Genomic DNA, 17,172 nt, shown 5'->3' on the forward strand with positions numbered 1-17,172 from the left:
ATGTGTCCCTGATAGGAATGGAACTGAACTGTACTCAACAAATTTGGTGTTGTTCATAGGCACCTGTTACTATTTTACAGAAAGCTGCCCAAAAAGGACTGTCTGTTCTAATATATTCACTAAACATTCTAATGATTCCTGTCTTGCTGATCAGTTATATCCCTTTGAACATCTGTTGATGTGTACAAGAAAATATCTTTTCAGGGTTTGTATTTCAGGACTTCACAATAAAATCCTATAAGCACTCTGAAATCACACAACGAAGTGATACCTAATCCCTTTTTGATTTTTTGTTTTGTTTTCCATTTGTTGTTCTGAGACAGTATAACTACTTGAATTAGAGTTGCTATGCCAATGGATAACTTCATACAAATATTGCTTTTGTTCTTTGTTGCTGTCTCCTCTCCAACTTTTTTATATTACAGCTACTTTTTTACAAGTAGCTGTCTTAGCACTGATGTCAAGCAATAATAGTTAAGTTGTTACTGTCTAAACCCCTCAAAGACTTAATGGAAGAATAGTTAATATCTGGGGGAGGAATAAGGAGGAGGGAGAAGTTTGCTTTGCCATGTCTATTTCAAGTGCTTCCACAGACTAAGAAGTAAGGTATTTAAGAATTTTAACAGAAGTACATTTGGATTAAGAAATCCCACTGAAGTATAGATTATGAAGGTGTAATAGAGGACAATAAGTCCTTTGGATTCATGCTTGCTGCAAAACATTTTTGTCCAAAAAGCAAATTTTTATTTTTTAAATAAAGATTATTTACGAGGAAAGAGTGATTCCCACTTCAATGGCTAAAAAAATTCATGCATATTGAATTAATATTTCAAACTCAGTATAGGAAAGCTGTCTGGCAAGAATTCTACAAAAAATTTGTTACTTTGCTTTAAAGAAGTATTAAAAAAGATTGTAGTGATTTCTGCTGGTTAAGTTTAATCCTGTCAAGTATGGTAGGATAGTTTTATTAAAAGATTTTAAATTCTCTCTCGAAGGTCTACAATGAACAGATTCGTGATCTGCTGGTAAACTCAGGACCTCTGGCTGTTCGTGAAGATACCCAGAAAGGGGTAGTAGTTCAAGGGCTAACATTACATCAGGTATGTAAATAGGTACTGAAATTCAGGAAGCCTTACAGTGTGTTTGAGAAAATGGTGAAGTTCCCATCCCACTGATCTGTGAAAGTTATACGCAGCTTGGCATTTTCCTAGTGGGCTTTTTTCTTGGCTGTAATTACCAGTACCTTAGTAACTTGCAAACCTAATTATTCAAAAGCATGTTGTAAAAAAAACCCTGCTAATATTCTTGAATACAAATGGTTAAAAGCATTCATTCCTTATTATCAAAAGCATACTGTTGGTTTAATGCTGATCTTGAGGTTTTGGAAGATTCTTTTTTTTTTTTTTTTTTGGCTAAAACATGTTAATGTTTGAAAAAGAAATCCACTGCCTTCAGTGTTGTCTTGGAGGCTTCTACACCTCTGCAACATCTCAGGGCTGGTCTTGTTTTTAAATAACCATGTTTGAAAAGTTTCATGTTAAATTACTTTTCTAGGCCAGCATAGCAGTTTCCCAATCTGAAAATCAACTCTTGTGGACCTCTTTCCTTGCAGCCTTTTAGTTGTATGTTACATGCTGTGTAGCTTGCAGCTTTTGTGTACATGCAATGATGATTCAACAGAAAATAGTGTTATTAGTTTGTCTCACTGAACACCGTCCTTCCCAAAGCTTGGGTCTTGTATGGAAAAAAAATTAGTATATCACTGTTTAATGCATTAGTACAAGAAAAATTTAGTCAATCATTCTTAAATAGAACCTCTTCTAACTATGGAGAACTTTGCAGTTTTGTTTAAATTCTTTACTAAAAAAAATCTGATTTAAATTTCTGCAGTTAAGTGCTTGCTTTTGGTACCTTACTGCTTTTTAGCTGAGAATGTTTGTTTGAAGTGCCTCACTTCAAACTCCTCACTTCCTGTTCCAAGCCAGGAAATTTCTCTTACTTCTAGGTAACTAAAATTTTAAGTTCTTTTATTTTTTTGAAGGTGAATGTTAATGTATTTTAGAATCAGTGTACAATCTCCTATAGTTGACAAAAAAAGAAAAAAAGTACATTTATCTTGTGCTCTACCCTTAAAGCCTAAATCAGCAGAGGAAATCCTTCAGATGTTGGATTATGGAAATAAAAATAGAACACAGCATCCCACAGATGTAAATGCCTCCTCTTCCCGATCCCATGCTGTCTTGCAGGTAGGATGATACAGCAGATGTACGGTGGTCATTACTGTGAGTTTTTGGTTAAAGTTGAATACAATGGAAGCTTTCTTTTTTTTAAAACTGTTGAGTCTTAGTTTGGGTGAGAGGAGATTTAAGTGTTCCAATTTTCTCTTCTTGTTGACATCTCATTCCTTGTAAATATTCAAGGGATCATAGTGATTATATTTGAAAAAACAAGTTCCATGAAAAGCTCTCTAGTTCCAATAGCTTGAACTAATATTCCTTAGAAGAAATACCACTTCTGTAAAGCTGTAACTTTGAGCTTTGAATATAGTTTGTGATGTTAAAAAATGAACATTGTTGGGGTTTTTTAGTGCTTTTTGGTTTCATTACGTTGCTCAGCATTTTTCTAGGAAAAATATTTTACAGAATGCTGTTATGTCTGACTAAACTGAAAATCTCCAGTAGCACTTTCTCATCCTGCTTATTTTGGTTAATGTTAATTTTTAAATGGAAGTGATTTCTTAATCTGGTATGTACCAAGGTTTAGAAGAATTAAAGCAGTATATATTCTCTGAAAATATCGCCATACACAGCCTTGCGGGCACCAAAATGAAATGCTGATTTTTAGTTTCCGTAGATGAGTTTTGCATGTGTTGTACAAATCTGCTAGAATTTAAGACTTCTCCAAAAATTATTGCTGTTTGCTAACCACCACGGTATCCTTCTGACTCCTCTTAAATACAAATTGTGATTTTTTTTTTTTTCTAAATAAGATTTAAAAATTAGTCTTGTCTAAAACGTTTTTTCTGTTTGCTAGTGCATACTGCAAAGCCCGTTACCTTGAATTATTTATATGTTGCAACCCAGAATGGCAAAACATTAAAATAAACTTTAATTCTGTTCCTTGCATTACAGCTAAACTATTTAACTGTTAGGCAGTTCTTAACTGTATCTGCAAACTTCAGTAATGCTTAATGACTGTAGCCAAAAGTTTGGTTTTTCAACAGAGCTGATTAAGTTAGCACTCCAGAGCTCTACTGTCAATGCTAATGAGAAGAGAGGTTAATAACAGACAGTAAATGTGTTAAATGCTTCTAAAATATGTAAGGGAGCAAAAGTCATTCCCACTCTTAAAAGCTTCTATGTTTTCTTATATACCTTTGACTTCTGTTTGAAATTGCCCTTCCTGTTTTTAATTTCCCCTGAGGTCTTACCCAGGGCTGTACATTTAAGGCAAAGACTTCTTATGAAGTTGTTCAGTTTGAGAGCTCCATTATTGCATATGTGTGCTGCCTTTAATAAGACATAAAGTACAGTGCCACAGGCTGAGATCAGAGTGAACTGCTGATTTCTGTTTCTTTACTTGCTGGGCTGGAGTGTCTTGCCTCCCTCACCTTTTTTCCTGAAAAAGCTCTAGATTGTATTATCTGGCAGGCTTTGCGTTCATCTCAGTTAATTTCTAAAAGTGGCAAGTGATTAAATAAACTAGGTATATGTTGCAGGCTCATAGTATCTTTAAGACGACAAACAATTTTGTGAAGAGGGATGATGGAGAGTTTGTCTTCTCCAGCCTATATTCTAAATTCTGGCAAATTGATCTCACTGTAGATATATCTACTTGTTAGCAAAAGTTGCATATTCACCAACTAAACTGTACTGACAAAATAAGTATACTTATATCTCACCACAATTTTGTTATAATGTATGACCAAAAAAAAAATGGATTGGTATATGTAATCAGATTTACACTTTTTTTTAAATTTATCATTTCAAACTATTTCCAGCTTACAGACAGCAAAGTGAATGAAATACAAATGCCTGCAGGTGAGAGGATTGTTTAATTTCTGGCAATATAAGTAAAAACATAATGAAAACAAATATCCTCTCATATTTAAATATTGTAGGAACAGCAAATATGTGTGTGTGTATAAATATAGCAAATATTTAGGATGCTGCTTGTTTGCAATGCACTGAACAAAAACTTTAAGACAGTTGTTTTGTAAATGCTTTTCGTATTATATTCTAAAATGAATAAGCTTCAGGGTTTTTTTTTGTGTTATATACACACTGTAAACTGGTGTGATGCATAAGAAAGTACAAATAAAAATCCTTTGAATGTTTACCAAATACTGTTACAAGTAAACATCTGACTTAAAGCAAAAAGTATATAATTTTGCAGCTCACATATTAAACCGTGAATTATTTTTCTCTGAGGTCACTGTTGTTGATAATAGAATTCTTAAGACTGCTCAGACTAATGCAAATGTTTTGGTTTCAAGCTTGAGATAACTGACAAAGTAATTACTGGACTAATCTCTCTGTGTTCATTCTTTGATTTTGTGTGTCCCTGTAGCCGTAGTGGTCAGCAAAGTAGCCTTGATGGTGTAAAATGCACTGGCTGTCTCTTAGCCAGTCTCCATATGCAGCTGTAGTTAGTTAAATGTCATCCTTGATTGAACTTGGTATTCATGGACAAATGTCTGGGTGTTAAAACTTTGTTTTCATGAAGGAAAAGACCTTTCAATTTAAAGATTAGGCATTGCCATGTCATGGCTCAAAGCACGTTCTGCTCTGTACTCAGCATTCAGTCCCAGAGCACAGTTCATTCACAAAAGCTGTCAGACTGATTCTGTTCAAGGATGCTGTAGTGAGCAAAAACTTTCTCTGATGTTCTTTGCAGGATTTCTAATCCAGTTAACTCTTGTAATGAGATAATCCTGAATGTTCGTTGCAATTGTGTTTTGAGATGGTCTAGCTATCAATCAAGATATTTAATTGCTTTTGTTTAAGTGTTAATTTCTGTTAAGTGCACACATTATTGGTAAAAGTCATGATTTCTTTTGTTAGACAACTGTATCTTGAATGTGTGATTTATGTAAATATCTCAAAGATAAATTAGTGCAGCCTTTGAATAACAGCACATTTAAGAGTGAATGGGTTCTAAGCCTTTATCACAGAAGTGACTATGCTTGAGAGGAGCGAAGGATTATGTCATTTATTTAGAAAAATGTGTGTGTAAATGTGTGTGTAAAATTCAACAGAAATGCTGAATCTGCATGTAGCACTTTAAAGGAGTATTACTGTTGCTAATTAGATTGTTCCAATGAATGCAACTGGAAATTTAACAGGTTTTAATTAATGTGTACAGGTTGAAGCTAAACAAATTCACAACCATACACTTTTTAGAAGTGGGATTCTTAAGATAGTTTATCTACTTGATACACTTATTAGCAGTGTTGGCATCTGTAAGAAATAATTACAAACTAGTCAGTAGACAAGTAATCGCTTGTGTCAGTTGCTCATTTATTTCTCCAAATCTGTGACGTTCTGCAAAACATGTTTTACGTGTTTATCCTTTATTGCCTCTTTGATTCCACAGATATATAAATGATGAGAAATCCCTATTGCTCCCTTGATTCCTCTTAATTTTTAAGCTTTCAGTTATTGTAAGAGTTGCTCTTGTTTGTAGAGATCAGTTATCTTTTATGCTGGCTTTAGTTTTTGTTAACTTTATTGGAGCAGGATGTTTTCTGGAACTGACTCAGAAAGTAGTAGAAGTCTTGGCCCAGGACTTTCTGAGCTGATTTTAGAGATGCAAGGTTTGCCTTACTGTACCATCTGTCTTAAGTTTGAAACCTCTATCTAGGTCAGGCAATTACTGCATCTGTAAGTAGAATCCCAATTGCCACACTTTTCTGTTGAAAGTGTTCTGCTTACGGACAAAGAAATAGGAAAGATTCTGCTTTGGGGCATTTCCTGTATCTTCTGTATCTTTATAAAAGCTTGAGTCATACAACATAGTTTGGCTGTCACTCCACATTTCCCTACTTCAATAATGATAGTTACTGGGTTCTCATAGAGTACTACCAGCCCAAGATAGCTACTTTACCAAGGTAAGTACAAGGAAGTGGGTTTTTCTTCCTTTTTTAAAAATATTGTACTAGAAATAGTACAACCAACTTACTTGTATAGTTTGGTATAGAAACATGTCTATTTGGTATAGACATACCTTTTATGGCAAGTCATAAAGTTTTTATTCACTCCCAATACTTGTCAATCTTTTTTCCTGTTACAAATCACTGTAAAGGCTTCATTTCCCATGCACACAGCTTAAAGCTACAGAATGGGTGAGATACTGTCTTGATTAGCCAACCACCTTATATGTATGGCAGCTCTTTGCCAGTTCACTATCTGAAAGTGTGTTCATGAAAGTGTCAGTAACCATTAGCCTAAAAATGGCAAGGCACTCAAAAGAACGGGAAACCTATAGAGAATCCTGAAAAAGTAAAAGCTGTCTGAGGACAACTAATTCTTCTTATTGACTATATCATCATGCTCTGCCTACTTCCTCATAAACCTGAGGGAAGAACAGCTTCACTAGCAGAAGGAAGCAAAAGCATTCAGTTCCTTGTGTATATCCTGTACCATGAAAATTTCAGGAAAGAAGGGATGAGGGGGAACAAGTGGCCTCAGGGGTCATGACTTTCCAGAAGACCCTGGAGTAGTATGTGTTTTCATAGCAGTAAGAGTATTGTTCCTCTATTAATGGTAGTTACAGTTAAGTTGAAATCACTGAAAGTCCAGGCTTTTTCCTGGTTTATTCCTCCATATATATGCCTTTATGGCATACTCTTAAAGGTGCCTTTGAAAAATGAACACTTTTTTCAGTTTAAAATGCAATAGTGTGGTATACATCTTGAGTGCAGAACAATCAAGAGCTATTTTAGCTATGGCATTCATCTGAAGCCCACCAGTCTTTCCCACTGTGGTAAGCCCTGAACAAGTTGCTCACTTGATTTTGGGGGAGAGAATCAAAAGGGCAAAAGCAAGAGGGAGAGGGGAAATACCTTGTGGTTTACTTAACTGAAGGAGGGGGGAGCAATCGCTTGCCACTGGCAGACTGACGCCCAGCCAGTCCTCAAGCAGTGGCTACTTTGGAGAACTTGTGCTTGGTTGGGGTCAGCTGTCCCCTTGCAAGCTCCCACCCACTGCCTTGACACCGTACAACCACTGTTCGGCAAAAGCTAAACACTGGTGTGTTATCAGCACTGTTCGGGTTAAAAAATCTAGAAGTACCATGTGGGCCGCTTTGCAGAAGATTAACTCCAATTCCATCCCAGCCAAACCCAGTGCAACCACACTCCGCTGCTTTTTCCCTACTAATACCTGAAGCAGGTGAGTTTGAGGTAAGTGTCGGAAAGGGATTCACTGTTTTCCCTTAAGCCAGACTGTCTGTTGGTGTTAGATATATACTGAAAGGTTTAAGTTGGATTCTGAGAAGGATTCCAATAACAATTTCTGGAAACAGCTGTTATACTGCAAAATTAACTTACTGCTTAGAGTAACAACAGACTGGTTAGTGGTTGCTTCTTAATTATTTTCTTTTTTTTATTGTAGATTTATCTAAGGCAGCAAGATAAAACGGCTAGCATTAACCAAAATGTTCGCATCGCCAAAATGTCTCTCATTGACCTGGCAGGATCTGAGCGTGCCAGTGTGACAAATGCCAAGGGGGCTCGTTTTAGAGAAGGAACAAATATTAACCGCTCCCTGCTAGCTCTTGGAAATGTCATTAATGCTTTGGCAGATCCAAAGGTATGTGCTGCTTTCCCATGCAGTCTTCACCTCCCAGTGTTCTGAAAACTTCTTTTAAAATGGTGAGCTCTCACTGAGTAATGGGGATTACACTGTTGACATGTCTCACATCATCATTTTCCTTTAAGGTTTTCTTATGGGTTTCCACCATCATAGCTGTGATAGCTGAAAGACAGTCCCAGTGGGAAAGAGTTCTCAAAACCAGTGTGCAGCAACCTAAGGATAGTGTCAAAGATTAATGTACCTGTTTTCCTAAACCACCTTTTTCAAAATGAAGCATATGTAGCAAGAGAATCTTGCATGAGTAAATAGCTAGCCTTATGCAGACAAAGATTTTTGCCAGAAGTTTTTGCCCTTTAATCTTTAGGGGAGGAGGCTTTTATAGGAGAAGACACCTATCCAAAGTTGTTCTTGCATACATCCACACACCCACACACACATCCCCTGCCGCCCCCTGCTCACTGTAGTAAATTAGTCTCCGGATCTGGCTCACCATCTCAAGGGAAGGAATGTGGGGACAGTTGTGTGGGTGAATGACAAAACCTCCTGAACTTTTGCCACAGTCAAGTCCACTGCCTATAGTGACACCATTTTTGTCCTTCTGGTCAGCTGGCAATTGCCCTTTTCAAATATGCTAATGGAAAACGATCAGAGCTTATATTTCCCTTCCTGGTGCTGCACATTCTCATCACCATCTTGTTGGAATGGGAGGCAGAATTTAAAATCTGTACCCTGCACATAAGTAAGATTCTTCATGTTGATTTACTTGGTGTGGGAATGGGGTCCAAGTGACCTGACTTTGTACTGTGAGATAAAGATTCTGTAAATGTGATTGAAAAAAAGCTTCACAAAGCAGACTGAGTTGCCTGGAAAGGTTGCAGAGTCTCCATTGTTGGAGATATTCAAAACCCAACTGGGCATAGTCCTTGACAGCTTACTCTACCTGACCCAGCTTTGAGCAGAGGGCTTGGACTAGATGGATCTTGAGAGGTCCTTCCCAACCTCGATTATTCTGTGAACTGAAAGTAGTTTAATGTAGTCTACCTTTCCTGTTAGTTGCCCACATCACAAAAATAGTTACGTAACCAGACATGAGGAAGTAGCCTGGCTAATACATGTGTTATAAAGGTATTAAGCAGTTCCAGGAGATTTAAAACCAGTTGAGCTGTATATGTAATATTGAGAAAAATTACTGATGTCAAAGAAAAGTTCCAAGGCTGTTTGTCATGTTTTGTGGCATTGCTGAAATTCTAAGCAGACTTTTAGGCAGGTAGATATTTAAAGTACAGTTGACTAATCCATACAAATGCATATAACTCTCTTTCTAGAGCAAGAAACAGCACATTCCTTACCGAAACAGCAAGCTTACTCGTTTACTGAAAGATTCTCTTGGAGGAAATTGCCGAACAATAATGATAGCTGCTGTTAGTCCATCTTCATTGTTCTATGATGATACATATAATACTCTTAAATATGCAAACCGAGCAAAGGATATCAAGTCTTCTGTGAGTATGTTGGTATTTACTGATCTGTTGTCAAAGTATGGTAATGTAGTATTAAGGAGAGATATTTCTTTTAAAAGATTATAATTTCTTTCAATTTTGTTCAGTTACTACTTTCTTACAGTCAGCTCTTCATCATTTGAGTGGTAGATGTAGTAGATACAGAGTAGCTACTAGTTCTTTCCTAAAAGTAGCACAGCTTCATTAGTGGAATTATGCTGCCAGTTTAATAGTGTTTGTTTTGTGAGCATCAAATTTAGAAATAATCTTCAGCTAGTAGTAGAATACACAGCCAGTTTCAGTATCTTACTATTAGTTTCTGAGAGAACTGTAAAGCATACTAAAGAAATGTCTTAGCAGTTGTACAAGAGCCAGTCCAGGTTTCTTACAGGTAGAATTCAGCTGGAGCCAAGAAGCTCAGTGAGATTATACTGAAAAATGAAAAGCTATTGGGGTGTCCTGTCTTTTGCTCTCTATTATTCTGATTTTTTTTGTCATAATCCTTTGTATTGCAGCTCCTAATTTCTTTGACTATCGTTTCCATTTGTTGCATACCTAAAAGATAATTTTTATAATGAAGTGGACAAGATACACACTAAATAGTAAAACTTGTCTGAATAAATGCAGAATGTACTTGCACATATAAGTGTAATTATTTTTTTATTGTTTCATTGAGGGAAATGACATGACCATGGATATGCAACAGATGACTGCAAAAGCTGTCATATTTTTGTTGTGCGAGTCAGTATTTTCTTCATTCCTTCTCTCATAATATAGTGCAAATGTAATTATGTAGTACTTCTACACATTGTGTTTATTATGCAGGAAAACATGAAGGAGCCTTCTTAAATTCTAACTTGTTTCTTCTCTTTAACAGTTGAAGAGCAATGTTGTTAGTTTGGACAGTCATATAAGCCAGTATGTTAAAATTTGTGACGAACAAAAGAAAGAGGTAAGTAAAAAAATCTATTGTTATAAGTTTGAAAGATTGTTATAACTTTGAATACAAAACAATGTTTATGGGATTGAATCTATAAGGCAATATTGTTGTAATTCTTTCATATAGTCTTTTGAACTAAGAAAGATGTCTTGTCTTCTAAGAGGAATATCACCTACAGCCATTTGTAAAGCTTTTTAAGACATAAGCATGGAATGATAGGTTTTAAAAAAAAAAAAAAAATTTCCAAAAACGATATTCTAACTAAAAAGGTACCTTTTTGGTTTAGATCCTAATGTTGAAAGAAAAACTGAGAGAATATGAAGAAAAGCGAGCAAGCATTCCTGAAAATCATAATGCTGCAGTACTTCCAAACAATCAGCAAGTGGAAATACAAAGGTAAACTAATCACACTACGATATTGCTTCAGAAGTGGACTTTGCATAACTTCTAAAAGCATTAGTAAAGCAAACCTATTATTTTCAATATTGGTTTCCTCATTCTTAACACTGCTTTACTTACACTAGGTGTGGCTTTGCATAACTTGCCACTCTTTTTCCGAACAACTTGGTGATGGATTTAAAAAGAAACAAATAATAGTGTACTTGAGGAAGTATCCTTCTATTAATCTTCTAGGCAAGTTATTCAGTAAAACACTACAAGATAACCGTGTACTCTGATACTCAGGAAGCTGTGACATAGCTCACTCTTGAAATCACAGTTTAGGTTAGTGCTGAAGGTCTTGCATCTATAGTTACTTTGTTATGAAGGTTTTTAAAATGCTTATGTCCAGGGTTTTTTAAAGCTTATCAATAGCTTCATTATTGTAATGCAGATACTTAATGGGAAAGTCAGGTATTCTTGTCTCAAGGCTACCAATGTTAATCTGTATTAATGTGCAGATGAACTTCTACCACTAATAACACAAAAGGTTTTAGGACAAGTGGTCTCCTAGGAAGCTCCAGAGCTCTGTAGGGCTCAAAAGTTCTTTGTCACTACCAAAAGCTAAAGATTTTGGTGAAAAATCACAAACATCTTTAATTTTGGTTGTTTAAAGTAGCATATTGTAATGTAGGCTTTCAGAAAAGCTAAAATCAAATGTAAGTTTTATAAATTTCTTACCCTATTTTGAGCCAATATTTTTTCTATACTTGATGCTCTATTTGGGACACTGATTATAAGTACACAAAGGGTCGATTTACTAGTAATAGTTCCTCACAATGACTGTACGTAGAATCAGAATCTGCAGCCTCTCTTTAATTACACCCAGAGTTTTACTGTGAAGGAAATTGAGGGAGAAGATTCACCTTCATTTCTTATTGCTGTGAGGAACCATGTTTCTATGGATACTATGGAGGAAAAAAATTCTCTAACTGGTTGTGCAATAGATAGTATAGTAGTGCAGATTGCATAGATAGTAACAGTGTAGGGTAGAAGCTCTGACACTCTGCAGCTGGCTATTTTAATCCTTAAAGAAATACTATTTTTAAGTTCTGTGTATGTTTTAGTACATATTTTTACCTAGATATGATGGCATTCTCTGGACACTTTTAGATAAAACTGTTCAATTTCTTAAAGTGTAGAGAAGAGTTCTTTTGTTAATTCTGTTTGGTTTTAAAATGAGAGTAATGAAACACTAGAATAAAAGACTCAGTTATTCAGACTTTACACTATGAAATGGAATTGCTACTTCTGAAACACTGTCAAGAAGTCAACTACATGGCAAGAATGTCTCTTTAACTTGCTCTCTAGTTGAACCTGTGTGTTACAGTATTTTTACAGTATTTAATTTTATGATCTTTTATACTAAACACTGTATAACGACCTCAAATGTTGCATGTCTTTAGAACATTTGCATGTGACACTGTGCCTTCATTCTTATGTAAAGTTCTAACAAGTCAATAGGATGTTACAAAATGGCTTGTATACAAGTTTGGTCGTTATTGAGACATACAGTATCTTTTAGGCTATTCTGTACTGCATTTTCAGAATTTGGGAGTGAAGTGAAAAAGCATCACCTCTGAAACTTGTGCTGCAACAGGGCAATGCTTCCAGGCTTTCTCCTTATCCTTGTCATTCTGATTTGCATTGCAGGCTAGGGATAAGCAGATTTTGAGGCCACTTAAACATTGGTCTCCTTGGAATAACTCAAGTACCTTCTACCACTAGTTTGGTTTTTTTCCCCCTAGTAGCCTAGTACGTGTTAAAACATGATACATATTCTGTTTTTTGTTGTCCACTAGTGACTAAAATTGTATGATAGAGCTTCAGAGAAAGTGAGCAAATGAAGACTCTTTTGTGTTTTCCTTTTTGAGAAATAGCATTTTTTTAAAGGAGACCTCGTGTGTCTATGGCAACAGTTGTCTGATCTGTTTAATAAATTGGAATAAGAAGATAACAGAGGTATTTAGTATCTTTTGGAGATAAAGACTTAGATGAAGACATTCCAGATGTCTTGTCTTATGAATCCCAGTGTCATCTGCATAAATGCAACAAGGTTTATTTTTAGGGACCCCTTCAAAATTTCACATCCCATTTCCAGTTCAAATACATAAAATCTTTACTGATGTACTGATGCTTTATTTAGTGCTCATCTGTAACAGACTTTACTTTTTTCCTCTTAAATTTTTTATATTTATTTGATTAACTTGGAATTGAAAGTTCCCTTTGTAAAGGAGATGGTCATAAAAAAAGTCTGCAGTAAGTAACCTGTTACTTATTCTTATCCTTTGGTTATAATAGATACAAAGAAGTCCTTAAAAGTGTGTTCGCAAGCCGTGAGGAGATAAGAAAAGAATACCTGAAGTTGGAAATGCAACTGAAAGAAAACGTGCTGAAGACATATTACCAGAAACAGTATCATGAACAAATTCAACTGATGTGCTCTGAGGAAAGAGTAGAAAAGGTGAGTTTTCTATTATGTAATGCAAGGTATCGTGTCTCTTTGTTTTGCTATACTAATGTATGAATTTTGCTTAAGTAATTATATAATTAGTTAATGCTTATCTATTTAATTAAAATGGGACACAGTGATTATCACTCATAACATTTTCTAACATGAATACAGAAAATGTAGTAATAATGCCAGGTGTGCTATTTTTTTTTTCCACACCACACAGAAAACTGGTGATGTGCTTATTGCTGCTAATTGTGAAACCTTTTCAACTTGTCCTTGTGTAGGCTTGATTGTCATAGTTACTTAAGACCTCACTAGACTTAGACTCCTGGTGCTCTTGTTCAAAACCAAAGCACGTTAGTGTATATATGGTATGGTACAGCCTTTGAAGCTGTTACCAAGCTGAGCAATCTGTTTGTGTTTCACAAGGAAAAGCATGGACCTTGTGCTAAACAAGGTGGATTCTTATCATTGGTGTTTTCAGTTGTTGCCAGGAAGGTGTTTGGATACTTGCTGAAGGACAGTGTCATTTGAATGGAAATAATTATGTTTAATTGCCTTGAATTTTAAGGGAATTTGGGTGCTAAGTGTGAACAATTGCTGTTGTGCAGCATCAAATGCTCATGTCTTTCTAGAAGAATCAAAGTATAAATAAGTAAGCGTGATTAGTGTCTTAGTAGTAGTATCATCTGATAAAAGTTAGCTTAAAGGAATATCTGTTTTATGTAGACAGGAAGTTGAGGGTGGGGTTGATTTTGCTTAGTCACAGAAACAATCTGTATTTGGCTGAAAATGATAGTTTACCATATGACTATTTTTTCTCAGTGATTCACATGAAATTTGGTCCTTAGATAAATGTCAAAGTGAAAATATATCACACAGTTTTGCTTGTCATTAATGAAGGTATTTCAAGTGACTAATGTGTTCTAGAATTCTCTTCTACGCCATAGAAACTCCAAAGCAATATTTTCAATCTGACGTACTTATAAAAGCTGCTTACAATGGAGCATAGCTGTATCTCTATTCATAATGAGGAGTATTTCATAAAAATGTTTTTTATAAGCTGACTTAACTTTTTTATTTTGAATGGTAGCAGTGCTGCACTCAAATGTTGTTTTTGCCGTTAGTTAACTTACAGATGTGACTTACTAAGGGTCGAGAGTCACTGTCCTGCAAGTACAATGCCTTATTTATTAACCAGAGTAAGTCACTGTAATGTTAAAATTAAATGTCCTGTTGTGACTACTATGGAACAAACTGGATTTTATTATGGAATCCAGTCATTTAATTAGGAAAGCAACTGCTCACATTTCCTTTGTGCACTATAATGTTTCTGTTCTTCCTTGTATTTTCACACATTTGCTATGTTCCTAAATGTTTCTAGGTTTTATCTCTAAAATACACTGTTAGGCCACAGGGGTATTTCTGAAATATTAATTTTAAAGAGAAAAGTTTTACTTGTATTTTCTCATTTTACACTTAATCGTCTGTGCTGAGTAAGTAGATCTAATAACAATTTTAGGTAAATTAACACAAAGCAAACAATATCTGACCTGTACTTGAACAACCCTGGTTTGACCACTTTAATTCAAAACAGTGATTTCAGAAAGAAGGAAAAAACTTACATAAGTTTAGGTTACCTTAATCTCTGTTCTTACAAATGCTTTCTTGTTGCAGAAGTTTTGTCACAATTTATCTTGTGACATTCAGTCCATCCTGGACCCACTAATAAATCATTTCATTTTCCACATAACTGCCCCTGTTTCCAGCTTTTTCAGAACCTGGATGCTGCCCATTTAAAGAGCCTGTCCTGCTTAATGCCATTTTCTCCATTCTTGTTACTTGTATTTCTGCATCTGTGTTGTTTTCCTGTTGCATGCTACGTATTGGCTACAGCAGTGTTAGCCAGCAAACCTTTGTGCCAATAGCAGAACATTCCTCTTCGTATGGGAACATAAAAAGTTAGTATGTGCCCCTGTATCACAGTTACTTTTAGCTATCTTGCTGAGGTATGAAGAAATCTACTCAGTTTTGACCTATTTTATCTTGAAGGTTTCTGCATCAGTCATGGAATCTGTTTTAGAATTTCTTTTATTTTTAAAGATATGGCAAAAAACTGCTGGTACTTTGGCAGGCTCTTAAAGTACATTAGATTTAAAATCACGTCTACATTTCTGATTGCCACTTCAACATTATTTTTACTGCTTGGAAAATGAGCATATTCCTGGAAAGCAGTCAGTCTGTCTTGGTTTCAGTTTTTCTGCTTACTGCAATTGCCCATCTTGGATTCAAAAATGCTTGTTGAATATGTCCCAGTTCTTCAGCCTGGGAGGGATGATTTCTTCTGTATCTCTTGTGATTTGTTTTTTTTCAGTTACAGAACAGAGTAGTATGCCATTATCTTGCCTAGGACTACATGTGTTCCAGAGGCTATGTACAGCTAGCACACATAACCATATTTTTTCTGTTCTAGCATATTGATGTAGCATGTCCTTTCTTCCTGGGAGCCTATGGGATGGGTTCATCAAATGGTGGGATATTGTCAATAACACCTTCAATCCTGATACCTCTCTTGATCTGTGTAAAAGCTGAAGTATGCAAAACACTGCGTTTGAATTTCTCTGCTTCAGCAGTCCTGAAAGCTCTCCCCTAGTCTCACAGGTCAGAGGGAACCAGTGGTCATTGTAAGCTTTAGTCTGACAGTTTGCTCTTCTTCCTAGTACTTTCCCTAAGGAGCTGGTCCTTTACAAAGTGACTCTGTCTTCTCTGGATCCTCTGTCCTCTTAGCAGATAAGTCTAAAGAGGAAGCAAAGTGAAATTCTGGCTAGAATCTGGTCTTTGACCTGGTAACTTGCCTAGAGCACACATGTAGTTAAGGTGTCTTTACCATGCTGGTTCTGTGTTCTGCATGCCATGTGCTGAAGTAACCATTTGGAAAAGTCGGCTTAAGAAATCAACCTGCATCTCTCCAAGTACTGTTTCTGTTTTCTACAGGATGGAGCGTTTTCTGCTTTGTGCAACATTAGGGAGGTACATTCAGAGTTTCTTAGGACGTTTTATAATAGAACTAATTTGGCCTGCTATTCTAAATATGTAGACTTATTCTAATTGATGAAGTTTTCATTTAGAGTGTTAATTTTGGAACATATGAATGTAGAAATGTAGGCTATATAGTTTTTAAAAACTAACTGGGTTCTGTATGTTTGTTTTTGTTGAGTGTAGCAATATACTTGAAATATTTGTGGTTTATTGTTTTGGTTTTTTAAATAACCAAAGTTTAGGCAAAGCTGAACTCTGTGAACTCTATCTAAAGTTAATGTTCCTTATGACCTGATTTTTAAAGTGTACTGCAAATGGTAGTTGTCCTCTGAATAGGAGGACCCTCCTTTGCCTTGTTAGGATACTGCTTCATTCATATCCAGCTTGTTGCTGGTTTTATGCCTTTTTGTTGTCGGATTTCAGAGAAGCATCAGAAGAATTTTGATGCTTGAAGATAGACGGTGTTCCTTTTGCCAAATACTTTATATTTTTGGGGGCTTTTTCTAGGACATACTGCATTAGGAAAACAAAGCAGATAAAATTACCTCTTAGTATTCATGCTTGAGTACCTATAAATTATGTTGTATCTAGAGTTGTGTTTGTGCGCATGTAAGTTTTTCCAGTCTTTCCACCTTAAGATAGTTATGGCCTAAAACAGAAATTGGATCAAATCCAATGTACTATTCTTTAAGGGAACAGTTAAATGACCATAGTCCCTGTTACAAGGTTTTATAGGAAAAAAATTTTGAAATGTTTTAAATATAATTCAGCAATGCCCATAAGGAGAATGTGCTACTTGACTTTTATTAAACTGGTCAAAAATGCAAAATGTTTGTTATGCCAGTTGAGGATTGTCCTGGTTTCAGCTGGGATAGAGTTAATGTTCTTCCTAGTACCTAGCTGGTACAGTGTTGTGTTTTCCACTTAGTGCAAGAATAAAGTTGATAACTCACTGATGTTTTAGTTGGTTCTAAGTAGTGCTTATCC

The 17,172-nt window shown here is 35.7% G+C and overlaps 1 protein-coding gene across 1 annotated transcript in view; it reads left to right on the forward strand.

Annotated features, from left to right (window-relative positions):
* KIF18A (kinesin family member 18A) overlaps positions 1-17,172 on the forward strand; it is a 39,269-nt gene that overhangs the window by 1,287 nt on the left and 20,810 nt on the right. The window contains exons 3-9 of the mRNA XM_074841836.1: positions 996-1,100; positions 2,136-2,246; positions 7,614-7,811; positions 9,140-9,316; positions 10,191-10,265; positions 10,540-10,649; positions 12,993-13,155. Of these exons, the coding sequence (XP_074697937.1) occupies positions 996-1,100; positions 2,136-2,246; positions 7,614-7,811; positions 9,140-9,316; positions 10,191-10,265; positions 10,540-10,649; positions 12,993-13,155 (939 nt within the window). The remainder of the gene's footprint in view (positions 1-995; positions 1,101-2,135; positions 2,247-7,613; positions 7,812-9,139; positions 9,317-10,190; positions 10,266-10,539; positions 10,650-12,992; positions 13,156-17,172) is intronic.

The sequence above is a fragment of the Strix aluco genome, chromosome 16 (genome assembly GCF_031877795.1).
Source record: "Strix aluco isolate bStrAlu1 chromosome 16, bStrAlu1.hap1, whole genome shotgun sequence".
Lineage (NCBI taxonomy): Eukaryota > Metazoa > Chordata > Aves > Strigiformes > Strigidae > Strix > Strix aluco.